Below are 14,730 nucleotides of genomic sequence, written 5' to 3'. Positions count from 1 at the left end.
GTACCTGAAAACATAGTAGAGCAGACGAGATTTTAAGGAGAAATGGTCAAGAATAATGTTGCTTTATAAACTCCTTAAGGCAAAGATATCATATACCTTTGTATATTATTTCATCTTCTATGTAGTACATAATTAATATTATTGCTTGATGCAATGAATGAAATAGCTAGTAAGCTAATGAACCCTCATAACTATCCACAGAAGATGGTAGAGGTTTTTTTTTTTTTTAAGTGAAAGAGAGTTTATTTAGAGAGATACACATTCCATAGGCAGAATGTGGTCCGTCACAAAGGGCGAGAGCAGCCGATGGTACAGTTTTAATTATACTGGTCAAAGAGAAATGCATTTGGTGCCCCTTTTCAGCCACAGAATAAGTCGATAAATATAATATGAAGTCACTTAAGTCTCACCACACTTTTCCTGCTTGGGTGCCAACACGTTGGACTGAAGCCCTTTGTTTCCTGTCTGCCACCTCTGCAGACTTGTCCTCAGGAATGTTGTTCTAGAAATAAACCAGCTTTCTCCTTGGGGTCCATGAGTCATACATAGAAGTTAATTCATTGGAGCAACTGGCTTTTCTTAGGCCCTTTGTAAAAGTATTTCAGAGAGTCCCTCATGGTGAGGCAAAAAAAGTCATGCTCCTCTTCAGTTTCTTTCCAGCTCTTGTCTCATTTCCTCTCTCAGTGCTCCATCACCTTATACTTGGCTTTTACTGACAAACTTTACCTCCAGACCTAGATCCCAATTCCTGAGCTACTGTTGCCCAAAGAAGGAAGTAGACCATCAAAGCCTCATTACCCCACCTACCTACTCTCATTTGGAGATTCAGATTTGGAGTCAAATCACACTCCACCAGACCATCCCTGTCTTCTTGGCTGCTAACCACACTTGTGAGATATAGTATGTCAATAGCAAACTTGTATAATCTGTGTCAGAAGGTGGAGCTCAGGAATTCATCTTTTTTTCTTTTAGTCTTTTTTAAATTTATTTTTTTATAACAGAGATAATAACTGAATACATTTTCACTGTGAAACAACAACATAAAACCGAAGTCCCCCTTGTTAACTAAGTATTTAACTTGCATTCCTATATTATTTTTGGCTGTTCTTGTATTCTAGAGTTTTTAAAAATATTCAATACAAGAAATACATGAATACAATAAAATACAAACACTATAGAAGTATGAATAATAAAAAGTGAATGTATCTCAGAACTCTGCCCTATTTCCTGTCCACTATTAAAAGTTTGATAATAGCCTTCCAGAGCTTTGTAAGAGGCATTTCCGTACATATGTATGCACTTAGGCTAATAGTTTTATTTTTATATAAATGGGTCCATACCATACATCTGTTCTAGAACTTTCTTTATTCACTTACTATCTCCTAGCTTTCCATGTCAGTACATTTAGCTTTACTTTGTTAACAGCTGTATAATACTCCACAGTCTGTGCCATAATTTATTTAAACATTCCCCTATTGATGGGCATTTGAATTGCTTCCTGTTTGGGGTTTTGATTATTTGTTATCGCAACAGTGCTGTACTGAACATCTTTGCATATGTTTCTTTGTGTACTGTCCAAGAACGTCTCTAGGCTAGATATCTAGAGGTGGAATTGATGGATCCAAAACTGGGTGCATTTAATATTTTATATTTTTCAAAATTTGTAATTAAAGAATTAAACACTTTAACCACTGTTTCCCTTTCTTCTGCAGAGAGTTCTGTCCTGGGAACTGATATTGACCTTCAGACTATAGACAATGATATTGTCAGCATGGAGATTTTCTTCAAAGCCTGGCTGCATAACAGTGGAACAGACCAAGAACATGTCCACCTTCTTCTTCCTTCACGGAGTTTCAGCGACATTTCCAGAGCCAGAGATAATCCAAGTACACACCCCCCAAAAGACATATTATATAGATAATAATTATCCTAGTCTAGGATTAGGACTCTAGATTGGAAAGTCATCAGAATACAGAGTAGCTGAGGTTTAGGGATTGGAGGAGGATTGGATGAGGCTCTCCATGTAAGCATGAGGAGTAAGAAAAGAATTTCTAAAAAGTAACCACCACAGTTAGAAAATTGAGCTTGATTAAGCCCAGACAGCAAGGGCCAGTTAGTTTCAGTGTAAAGACTTAAACACCTCAATAATAGGGCATCAGCTACACTACATAAGAGCACAATGAATCATATGTTTTCTCAAGTTTTCATTTTTGATGCAGCAGATATCACTGACATTATAATTTCAGGTAAGCTGGTACCTTGACAATATCAATAGAGCCTGTGAGGAGAGGAAAAGAACCAAAATTAAATGATTAAACAGAGGTCTTCTCAATAGGCAGACACCAAACTGAGGGGAACTAAAGCAACTACAGAGGCAAGCCCCAGGGAGTACAACTAGTGGCCCTAGACCATGTTCACAAAGTATGTTCTGGCAATTGTGGAAACCAAGAGGTCAAACCAGTGTTCCAGGCATGTCAGCAAGGTCCTGGATATTGTTATGGCTGACAGTGTTACTTAATTCAGGTCCCACTAGATTGTAGGGATAAAGCCATTTCTAGTCTCCATCCCCTTTGAAACTTGGCCTAGGACCTGGTGGCAGGGCCTGCAAATGGACCCATCAGTATAGTCAGCCACAGCTCCAAAGGGAACAGACTAAATTTTGTCTTCCCCTTTAGGGGTGGGAACTCAATGAGAAAAATGGGTACAGACTTCCTTCCGTCTCCAAAGGGGAGGACACACATTGGTCCTTTCTTTCTGGGGATAGCCACTGGGTGCTTAATCTCCCTTCCCCTCCCCCACATTTCAATCTAGGGCCTGGGATGCCTTTAACAACTTAACTTGATTTTACTGTCTTTCTTTTATGTGTAAAATTTTCTTCCCAGGACCTCCATTCCACACACTTTGTCCGAGACTAACAGTACCAATTACTCACTTCTTATCTATTTTCCCCAAGCCCTATGTTAACTCCTTTCATTGCATCATCCCCTTTCACCTTCATAACAACAACATGGTGCAGGTACTATTATCATATGTCATTGAATCTAAGATGCCGTCCATTATAAGATACACCGTTATCTTATATACCACTGAGAAAGAAAAACAATGCCACTTAAATGTGACACATTGCTTTTTTATCACTTAGAAATATTATCTTATTCTTACCGAGAGAGTTCTTTTAGATTAGAGTAGTAAGTAAGGGTTAAGAGTACCTGTCTGGTTGATGGTGATTGCAAGACATATATAGAGCTGTTAGTAAGTGAAAAAAAATGTGTCTTAAAATGAATAAATATAATATTATCCCTGTTTTACAGATGAGAAAACTGAGACAGAGAAATTAAACATTTCTGCACAGAAAATTAATATTCAAGCCAGAATTTGAAGCCAGGCAACTCCATATCCCATTCTTAACCCTTAGGATTAGAAATCTATATTTTATACATTTGACTACTCTCAGCCTAGAGGACATTCATCAAACTCAAGTCTATCACTTACAGAGCCTGGGCCCTTACCTACTATGCAACCTGCCTCATGCTGGGCAATTTTGAGCAAAGGGGCTGCCTCATGCTGGGCACATCTCTCATTAGGAGGGCTGGGGCCATCCAAAGCCAGGAGCTCCTACAGCCAGCCTTTCTTCTGCTGTTGCATGGCATTTGCCCATGGTAGTGTTGAGAATTTCTCTGCTTTGCCCTCCCTTGTTCCATGGCTTTCAGCACCAGGGTCAGAGCCAGAATGTTTATCTCCATCTGCAATTATTTTTTGGAAACCACAGGTCTTAAGGATGGGTGGTAGAACTTAGATCCAGACTCTTGTGCTGAGGAGGTCTTCACTGGAATCCAGATGCTCAGGCATAAGTTGGAATGAGGTCCAGAGAAAGTAGGCCTCCTCTGGGGTGGGTGTGACCCACATGAGAGTTTAAACAAGCACAATAAAGACCATATCATAGTTATCCATTATTTACAAAACTGATGCATTGCCCCATATGTAGATTTCTGGAAATGTGGTTCCCTACAAAAAAATAAAACAAAACAAAAACACTGAGCTCTCCTACTATAGAATCTTTTGAGGACTGCTCCTCAGATATTCACTTTGCTCCTTACAAGGTTCTCCACCCAACACCACCTGCTTCTGTAGCTGCCTCGGGCCCTTCACCCACTCTCTAGGTGTTTCCCTCAGAGGCATCTTTCTCACAGTGCATAGTCTACCTCAGCTGAGTGTCTTTTCCCATATCTTGGGTTTGGGCGTCTGCCACCTCTGCACCTGAGTCTGAGTGGTGAGAAGCATACCTGGTTCTAGACTCTAGCCCTGGTAAAACATTTTTCCCAGCTTTGGAACATTGCTGAGACTACAACTCCAGTAGTTCTCATCCCTGGCTACAGTAAGAATCACATGAGGGGCATGTGGGATCTTCCTGGACTGGGGCACGAACCCGCGTCCCCTCCATCGGCAGGCGGACTCTCAACCACTGCGCCACCAGGGAAGCCCGAGGAACTTTTTAAAATACCAATATCAGCTCCATCCCCAGAGATCCCAATTTCATTGGTGTGAGGTAGGGGCCAGACATCAGTACCGTTTGCAAGTTCACTAGGTGATTCTTACTACAACCAGAGTTGAGAACCTAAGCCAGATGAGCACAGCCATCTAGTCCTAAAGCCCAGGGACCCAATAATGGAGCAGTCAGGCACAGAGGAAACAAGGGGAAGCTGAAGTCCTAGGTAAAGTCCCTCCTGCACTTCCTGGGCTCTAGGACACACCTGGCCAAGAGCTGTCTCACCCAGAACTGATGTCTAGGGCTGATTGCTAGGCCCAGGAGGGCCAGCTAGATCTGACATCTATTCTGGCATCCTATTTTTTCTACATTATTTCTACTTTCATTTTTACTTCATGTTGCAGTTACTACAGTCATTTCATAAATCACTGGCATCAACTACTAGCCTTCTCACAAGTATGCAGCACTCATACATTCATAGTTTGTTAACAGTATTTAAACCCAATATACATTTTATTTAAAACCTTCATAATATCAAGGATTCAAATCTACTGCAACAGAACATTGTACACTGTGGCATGTGAATGTAACTGCTGGAGCAAAAGCTTAATACAGAAGCAGATTGTCTGGTGCTACAATCATGTTCCAAGGCCCAGAAGATTCTATTCACTTGGGGAATTAAAAAATAAACTATTTCAGGAAGTTATTCCTCTCCCTCCCTCGAATGTCCCTAGAAGAGCTCACAGAGAAGCAGTAGCTGTCAGCTGACTGCCTGACTTCTGCTTTCCTGTTCTTCCTTCATCTGACCTGCAGTCTTGCCAAAGCTTAGCCACAGGGAAGCAGGAGGGGCAAAATTTCCTTCTGTGATTGCCAAAAGGCCCTGCATATTTCAGTGTTAGCCGCCTCCTCCGCAGAGGACACACGTTCCTCTCAGACTCGATCACAAGCCAGATCTCTCACTATGAGACAACTGCTCAGCCGGCCCAGATGTAAAATAAGAAAAAGATCATGCCACAACCAGAAAATAAGTTACCTGTTGTGTAGAGCAATACTGTTCCAGACTTGCTCTCCCTTCCCAAACCAGCTGTACTTTCCTCTGTCACTCCCTGGCCTCCTCCCAACCCTACTTGCTGGGTGGAGGTGGAATTGGATGGCAGATGTTCTCTCTTCACCGTATAACCTGAAGTAACCTGTGACAAACAATCCCTCCCCCAATGCCGTTTTTATTGTAGTGTGCCTGAAATGTGATCTCCAAGAACGACTTCTCAGCCCATCCCTGCTCCCTGGAACAGCTGATGGCTCCTTGAGAATGGATGACCCCAAAGGAGACTTCAGCACCCTCTACCAGATGGTTTCCCAGTCATCAGCCTGTCGTTACAAGCTCCGGGTGATCAAGTATGGCCCAAGAGAACCTCTCCCATCCATGCAAATATTTGTTCTTATTGGTTCCACAGCTAGGAAGAGCAGAGGTAAAGGGCATCCCCAAGTGTCAGGCAGCAGGAAGTCAGTTCCAAAGCAGCAACTACAGGTATGAGCATAAAAGAGTAAGGTCAGGCTACCTAGTGTGTGGAGATGAATGAGGAGGTTGTGGAAGATGTGCCTCAGGAGGGTATTCTGAAGTCTGGATGCGGACTGGAAATCCATACAGTCTCTGAGAATGCAGAGGAAAAAAAAAAAAGGTCAGCAGGATGATGTTTATCCATTCAGTAAATGTTTATTGAATACCATCGTGACAGAGATCTGACCTTCCAGGAGCAAGTGACACATAGGATCTACCCCACCTTCCCATTTCTTTAAGTACTAGAATTCCTGTTTCCAGAAGAATCAGTTCCAGGGTGGAATTAGCAATGATGGCAAAGACCATTTTTACTGCTTCCTAGTTCCTGTCACAGTAGCCATGTACAGTTATCTGAGTAAGCTTGTCCGTGGATTTGTGACCATGGATACTGCTGGGGAACCTTCTTAAACGTACCCTCTTCTTAAATGTGTCTTCTGTCAGCACCTTGCCACAGAAGAACTAGGCCTGGGATGCAGATTTTTAGCATACTATTGTGTAATGTGGTCGCTGCAGCAGGAATGAATGGGACAGAATGAGCTCAGGAGAGGAAATACCCATCAGAGTCTTGAGGCCTCATGATGGCTGTTCCATTCATTGATTAACAGGCTTTGAGACTCTGCTGTGTGCGACATAGCCTGATAGGTGCTAGCCATGCTAAGGTGAATAATTCACAGGCCCTAACCTAAAGGATTTCACAATAGGGTCTTATACTTAAGCTAAATTTAAGTGGATCTGCGTCAAGGCTCTGGATATCTCTGAGGAGACTTTCGCTGCCATTGTCTCTTCCCAGGGCTCTAAAATCCAGTGGGGTCTGTGAATCATTGACATATGGACTCCCCTTCATCCTCAGACCCACAAGCTGTTGGCAGCTGGAATGGGATGAGCTGGAAACAAATCAGCAGCATTTCCATGCTTTGTGTCACAGCCTACTGGTGAGTACCCACGTCACCCAGTGAAGAAGAGGAAGAGTGTTAAAGTACCCAACACAGAGAAGCAGCTAATTAACCCTACCCTGATCCCAAACCCGTCCCAGTCTCCCAGAGCACAGGGGAAAACTGGACATACTCTGAAATGTGGATTAAATATGACTTGCCTTTGTTGGTTTCACACTATAGAGAATAATTCCTGAACTCAGTTATATGACACTAAACTCGAAAATCTCTGATTTTGTACATTTAAATGGCAACAGGGAATTTTCCTTAAGTAACTATATTTTAAACCCTATTTTCTTCCTGTCACTGTGCTGGACATTATGGTTTATTTCAATGAAGAGCACTTAGTCTGTGCCAGACATTGTGCTAAGCCCTAGATATTCAGTCTATTATGATAGACATTATCTGTGGTCTCAAGAAACTTTCTAATGAAAGAGACAGAATTAAATATGTATATTCTTAATTGTGAGAAGTTAATGAGGGAAAATAATAGGTTGCTGTAAGAGAGCCTCTCTGTGAAAGCGACAATTAAACTGAGATCTGCCACGTGAATGGGAATTAGCTAGGTGAAGGGTGGCAGGAAGAGCATTCCAGGTGCAGGGAAAGGCATGTGCAAAGACCCAAAGGCAGGAAAGAGCTGATCCTCAAATCAAGAGTGGAATGAGCATTGTGACTGAAACAAAAAGAGCAAGGACCAAGAGAGCCAAAAGGTGAGGAGCCAAACGTGAGCAGGGGTCAAATCATACAAAGATTTGTAGTCCAAAAACGACGTGGGACTTTACGTACAAAAAGAAATCATTAGAAATGACATCATCTATTTAAGTTTTTAAACAATTAATTGTGCCAATATTTGGAAATGAACTTTCAGAAGAAAAATGAAAACAAGAAAATGAGGTAGGAGGGCACTGCAGTAGTCTAGGCAAGAGATGATTGTGGCTTGGACTTGGATGTTGGAAGTCAAGATGAGAAAAGTAAACCAATTAAAGAAGTATTTTAGAGAAAGAGAGCATGTGAAGGATTGGATGTAGGGAGTGAGGAATAGCAAAGTATCCAATAACTGCCCAGTTTCTCATTTACCATTTCCTGAAATGAAAAAACTAAAAGAGCATATACATGAAACAGTAATACAACACCTAGAAAGCAAAATAAAACAATTGCAAATACAATTCAAGGATGTGTATAACTGCTAAGTGGATATAGAATAGCAGTTTGACCCAGTAGGATATGAGAGATCAAGACAGCACAGTAATGTGTCCCTTTCACTATCAGAAGCAGACTTCTTTTTTCCTGTTTCAAAGCCCACACTCCCTTTTAGGTCCACCCACTGAGTTCCTGTTTCCTATCTGAAGAACACCCATCTCCTGTCTTTGCAGAGCAGAGACAACAGATACCTCCTAACTGTTAAAGCCCAAGAGCTCCATTTACTATACTCTACCCAATTCCTCAGGATCTTGGAGATCTACTCGGGAGAAATTGCTCTCATGGGGCTTCAGTACATTTTTTTTTTCTTTTTTTTGCGGTACGCGGGCCTCTCATCCCGTTGCGGAGCACAGGCTCCGGACCCGCAGGCACAGCGGCCATGGCCCATGGGCCCAGCCGCTCCGTGGCATGTGGGACCTTCCCGGACTGAGGCACGAACCCGCGTCCCCTGCATCGGCAGGCGGACTCTCAACCACTGCGCCACCAGGGAAGCCCAGTGCATTCTTATAGTACATGATATTTTAAACAGTTGCATTTTAATACACTGCTAGAGGGAGTGTAAGTTTTCTGGAAAGTGGTACCCTTCAACACTTCAATTCCACTACTGGGAATATAGCCCAAGAGAACAATGAGAAAAGGGAGCAAAGATATAGGCACCAGCGTGTTTATCTCAGTGTTATTTACAATGGTAAGAAACTGGAAACAATTTAAATGTCCTAAATAGAGGAATGGTTAAATTGAAATAGGGGAAAAGTTAGAGGAACAATAATTCAGCCAAACAATGAACGATAATAGTTTACAGTATGTACTATAAACTATTATGGCTATATATTATGTAGCCATAATAGTTTATAGTAAGGATGGGAAAGAGTATTCTCTTCCATCCTGGCTTATATTATATGAGATCAGAGTCTCTCTGTCTCTGAACTTGGGGTTTGAGAATCTGTATTTATTTATTTATTCAACAAAAATGTATTGAGCACTACAGGCCAGGTACAGCTGTAGGGGCCAAAGAGACCTCTTCTTTATCACTCCTCTCATGGAAACTCACAAGTATGTGGTTGACCCATGTCTAATAAGATACCCATTTTCAGTAGCACTTACTAAGAGCTAGTCACTTAACCAAGTGCTTTGCATACTTTACCTCATTTAATTCTCACAATAATTCTGTGAGATAGATTGTTGTCCCCATTTTTACAGATGGAGAAGACTGAAGTCTAAAGAGATCAAGTGACTTACCAAAGGTCACACAGCCACTGAAGTGGCCAAGTCAGAATGTAGTTGAATGTAGTTCTGTTGACTATATATCTCATACTTTTAACTCCTTGGCTAAATTCCTACTCCAGGTGTAGCCAGATAAACACAGATCACAACACTGAGGCTATTTCTTCTCCCTTCACTTAGCACCCCAAGCTTCTGTACACCACTGGACTTGAATTCACTTAAACTAGTACTAGGTACTTGTAGTAGCTCCTTACCCATCTTGTGCTTCTTGTGTTTCACCTCAACCAGATCAAAGACCACTCTCCTTTCCTAGAAAAGGAAGAAGCAAAATCGTGTTTGAATGGCTCTTCCTTCTTGCTTCTCACTTGACATCTCCAAGCAGCAAAAAGCCTGAAAGGTGGTGTGTTGTGGAGGGAAGAATACTTCACAAGCTTCAGTTCATTCATTCAACAACAAATATTTTTGGAGTCCCTACTATGTGACAAGACTTATTTAGCGTTTTAACCTTCCAGATCCTATTTTTACAAGTTTTCAGCACTTCTTTAAGTCCATCCTTGGTTTTATATTCTTTCTTACACCTCTTTCACATGTTCTTTGAAAATCTGATGTAATCAGTTGACTCTTGACTTCTGTTTCTCATTGTCCTGTTTCCCCTCCAGCTAACTTCTCATTCTGACTTCTGTCTTTCTGTTAATAGCAGCACCACCATTGTCTACTCACCCAGGCTTGTAACCTCAGTCACTTTCAGTCTTCTCTCCTTTTACACCCACTTCATTACTAAGTCATATCAAATTTTTTCTCATGAGTTGTAACTGTCCTTTCCTTCCCATTCCTGCTGCTTGTTCTCACCAAGACTTCTTCAGAAACTCCTAATTAGCTTCCCTACCTCCAATCTCTCCCTCTTCTAATTTGCCCTGTTCATTAGACCAGATTAATCTTCTTGAAGCATTACCCTATCACATGTTGTTCACCCAGTGACTTAAGTCTTGCCTGCTCTAACCCCATAGCATCTACTGTATGTATTTTTTCCGCTCTTTCCTTTAATTTATATTTCCCTCATTTTCCCTCTTTCCTTTAATATTGCAATAATCTCTTAACTTGTCTCAATGCTTTTAGTGTTTCCCCTTCCCAATCCATTTTCCAATCTGCAACCAGATTAATATTCTTGAAACACAGCACTCTTCAGCTTAAAGCTATTTTGTGGCTTACTATTAATCATACTTAAAGTGTATATTCCTTAGGCAGGTATTCAAACTCCATCCTTGTCTCCCATTATTCCCCTTCCTGTATCATACAGTGCAACCAAGTTAATATACAAACTTTAAATTGCCCTACCTTTGAACTTTTTTTCATGTTGTCCCTTCTCCTATCTCCATCTGTTCAAATCCTACCTCATTCTGAAGGACCCAGCTCAAATGGTGCTTCTGCAATGAGGCCTTTCTGGATGCCTATATTTATCACTAGAGCTTTGTGTGTTCTATTTCTTTTTGGAGACAAGCATATTTCAATTAGTTTTTAAATATATGATCCTATGATTTTGGTTAAGTCTATGATATAAATTTGCCTACCCAGAATCCAGGAAAACGTGGTTGCCTTTTCCTGAAATTTCTACCACTTCCCCATTTTACCAACTAATTCCTCAGGCTTAGTCAAATTTAGGTTTAGAGTAGAAACTGTCCCTTTGTTATCTCTCTTTGTTGGGAGTCAAGGCCAGGCAGTTTTCTAATCTGTTGTGGTAAAGTATAATTCATATTGTCTGAGAAAAGCATGGGCTTTGGGCTCAGATAGTCCTAGGTTCCTGACAGCTTCATTATTTCCCAACTGTGTGAAGTTAGGCCATATACTTAACCTCTCTAAGCCTCAGTGTATTTATCTATTTGTAACCCTAACAAATCTAGTGGTCCCATGTGGTTTTGTCTCTATATAAATGGCATGTAAAGAAGCACTGCCCAGAGGCCAAAAAGTAATTTTAAAATTAACTTATGTGTGCTTCCCAAGAATGCCAAAGAGGAAATAGTTCATTACCCACAATGACATTTTTCAAATTTTCTTCCTCTACTCCTCGATCATATCTAACCTGGAGATGTTCCAAGAGCCTTTCACACACACGCACACCCAAAAACTAAAACTCTGTCTGTATCCCCAGTCCCTGTTCCTCTATCTTCTTCCTCTCTCAGCCATATATATATATATATATATATATATGTATGTATGTATGTATATGTATATATATATATATATTCTATAGATTGACTTAGCCTCTCTGACATAATCCCCTCCCTCTTAGGTCCTGTCTCTCTCCACCTATTTAAAATATCCAGGAATAGAACCCACACAGCTTCTCCTTTCATGAGTAAAAGTGGAGTGGGAGAGAAGGAAAAAAAGGGAGAAGGTGCATGACAAACATTAGTAACCCTTGTCCCTTTCACATGTAAAACAGATATACCTCACGTTGTCTTTAAGATGATTAAGTAATATTACATGTGTAAAGCACGTAGCATACATCTGGCATATGATTTGTACATAATGGTTGGTTAGTAGTTCTACAAATTCCCTTTGTTTATTTTTTATGGATTCTAATTCTCTGGAGAAATTCTCCGTATTTTCACCTATTTTCGTGAACAAACTAATCATAGTTATTTTAAGGTACTTTGCTAACCTCAGCACTTGGATCACCTGTGGCCTTGTTTCTATCGTCTCTGTCTTCATTTGGTTTTCAGACTGTGGTCCTGTCTTTTGATGAACCCAGTAATATTTCGGTGAAAGATACTCATTGTGTCTAAATAAATTGTAGAGGCTCCAGTTGGTGTTGGCCTCTTCTGAGAGGGTTCATCCTGCCCTGCACTAAGCAGATAGAGTGTTGGCAAATCATCCTCTTCCACTCAGGAGCTATGCTGAGTCGAGGTTGGACTGCAGTCCTGCTAAGGCTCAATCTACCCCTGGTTTGCCCTTCGCCCTCTAGGATTTTCCACTGAAAACCTGGTCTATAATGTGTATCCCCTCCCCTTGGACGATCCCAACTCTAATCACTCTTTCCCAAGTCTGCTAAAATGCTCTACTTCTAGAGGTTTTCTCCTTCGGTGTTTTTGTCCTCTGCTCCATGCAGCCCCAGTATTTGGCAAATGTGCTGAGTGAGAAGTTGGCTTGAACACCTATCTTACCCCTTCCAAGTCTCCACCAGAAAGTTCTGGTAGTTTCTCTGTTCCCTCACAAGTGCCCCAGGAGGTACAAATCCTAGATTCTCAGCTCCCACCGCCACTCCCTCCAACTCAGAAGAAACATATGCCCTCAGGATAAAAGCAATTGCAGTACCTCCCTCACCTCTCTGAATTCTTCCTTCTCCAGAGACGGAACCATCTCTCACTTTTATTGTTTCAGCACCTTCTCACTGCCTTCAGACAAATGGTTTCTGTATATTTTTCAGCTTTGCTAGTTATTCTAGGCAGGAAAACCAGTCTGCCTCTGGCCATTCCAACCCACTCAAATGTAGAGGTTGATGGTTATTAAATGTTCATTTATTCCCTTTTGCATCCTTTATCTGGCTAGACGGCCTATAATACATTATTCTGGTTTACCCTCAGTTAGTTGGCTGGTTCCACCATGTTCTCATTTTCAGGTTCCTGGGTTTTCTTACAAGTATGTATAAGCATAGCTTCTGGCAAAAATGGGTGGTTTGCATTTTTATGATCTTATCTAATCTTGGCTCTATTATCACCCTACCCTTATTTTTCCTTTGCCTAATCCCCCTAATTGTTTATTTTATATTTTTTGTTGTTGCCTTTTTCTAAACTTGGATAACTACTTTGTGGAATGTGGTAGGGAATTATATATATAATTTTTCCAAGTATTTATTAGATGTATTTATTCATCACCAGGAAAACATCATTTCAATTACCAAATCCTACTACATAGTCCCAGTTATGTAGCTAGTGACTCACTTTTCACATCCCCATTTCTCTTACAAAGTCATGTCTGTCTGAACTAGGAAAAGAAATGAAAATACCACCTAGATCTTTCAGTTTCATACTTAAAATGTCAGAGTTTCTGGAGACACGTTCCAGAGTTTTACGGGCTATGTCTGCGCTAATTGGCCACAGAAGTGACAGGATTCAAGCCAAGATATGCCCAGCAGGAGTCTAAGTACATAGGCAATGACCTGGTTGGGCTGTAAATGGGTGGGGAAATGGAAATTCCTTGGTTATATTAGGCGAAGAGTCAAGAGCAAGAATCCAAGCTGAGAGTGGGGTGATGGCAGGTCAGGAGCCATTTTTTTTAAATAAATTTATTTATTTATGGCTGCATTGGGTCTTAGTTGCTGCATGCGGGCTTTCTCCAGTAGCGGCGAGTGGGGGCTGCTCTTCGTTGCGGTGCGTAGGCTTCTCATTGCAGTCGCTTCTCTTTGCAGTTGCTTCTCTTGTTGGGGAGCACAGGCTCTAGGCGTGTGGGCTTCAGTAGTTGCAGCATGCAGGCTCAGTAGTTGTGGCTCACAGGCTCTAGAGCACAGGCTCAGTAGTTGTGGAGCACAGGCTTAGTTGCTCTGCGGCATGTGGTATCTTCCTAGACCAGGGGTTGAACCCATGTCCCCTGCATTGGCAGGGGGATTCTTAACCACTGTGCCACCAGGGAAGTCCCAGGAGCTATTTTTTAAAAAGTGATCCGAATGAAGTTAGCATATACAGCCTCCAGGGGATACAGACAGGGGCTAGAATAGCAGGATAGCAGGACGGCAGTGGGATTCTTGTGGCCCAGCCTTGTCTGTTTCTCTTGCTTCATCTTTTACCATGCCCCTTCTATCCTCCACTCCAGCCACACTAATAAATCACTAAATGTTCCCCAAAGATGCTAAACTGCTTCACACAGCCACACCCTTTTTCATGCTGAGCCCTTCCCCTTGCCTCTATGAACCTGACAAATTTTTAATTTTTTTCCAGATTCTGCTTAAATACTTTCGCTCTGAAGCTTTTCGTGCCCCCCACCGTAGCCTGCCCCCGCTCATCCTTTTTGACCCTTCCCCACCCATGTACCTATTGCCACATCTATTTTGAACTTCACAGAACTGATAAACGGTAGGAATATGCACCTTGGCTCTCTGATGTGAGAAATGTCACATTATTATATTTTTCTAAATCAAATTTTAAAAATATTAGTCCCCAAGTGCTAGGATGCTGACACACTCAATATCTTTATGAGTGCCTCTCCCCTTCCCTACGGTCATCCTCATAATCCTAGGGGGGCTAACAGTCCAGAAAATGTGGAAAATGGCCCTTTGGTCTTCAATACACCTCCAGTATTGTTGAATAGAAGTGACAAGGGCAGACATCTTTGTCTTG

The 14,730-nt window shown here is 41.6% G+C and overlaps 1 protein-coding gene across 2 annotated transcripts in view; it reads left to right on the top strand.

The window, feature by feature from the left end:
• The window catches only part of M1AP (meiosis 1 associated protein), a 76,327-nt gene that overhangs the window by 50,970 nt on the left and 10,627 nt on the right, over nucleotides 1–14,730 (top strand). For both annotated transcript variants that reach the window (XM_024765683.1, XM_024765684.1), the window contains exons 4-6: nucleotides 1,713–1,886; nucleotides 5,719–5,881; nucleotides 6,835–6,976. In XM_024765683.1, the coding sequence (XP_024621451.1) occupies nucleotides 1,713–1,886; nucleotides 5,719–5,881; nucleotides 6,835–6,976 (479 nt within the window). The remainder of the gene's footprint in view (nucleotides 1–1,712; nucleotides 1,887–5,718; nucleotides 5,882–6,834; nucleotides 6,977–14,730) is intronic.

The sequence above is a fragment of the Neophocaena asiaeorientalis genome, unplaced genomic scaffold (assembly GCF_003031525.2).
Source record: "Neophocaena asiaeorientalis asiaeorientalis breed wild unplaced genomic scaffold, Neophocaena_asiaeorientalis_V1.1 scaffold1090, whole genome shotgun sequence".
NCBI classification, from domain to species: Eukaryota; Metazoa; Chordata; class Mammalia; order Artiodactyla; family Phocoenidae; genus Neophocaena; species Neophocaena asiaeorientalis.
Note: the sequence above shows the minus strand (reverse complement) of the source record. Positions and strands in the feature narration are given on the sequence as shown.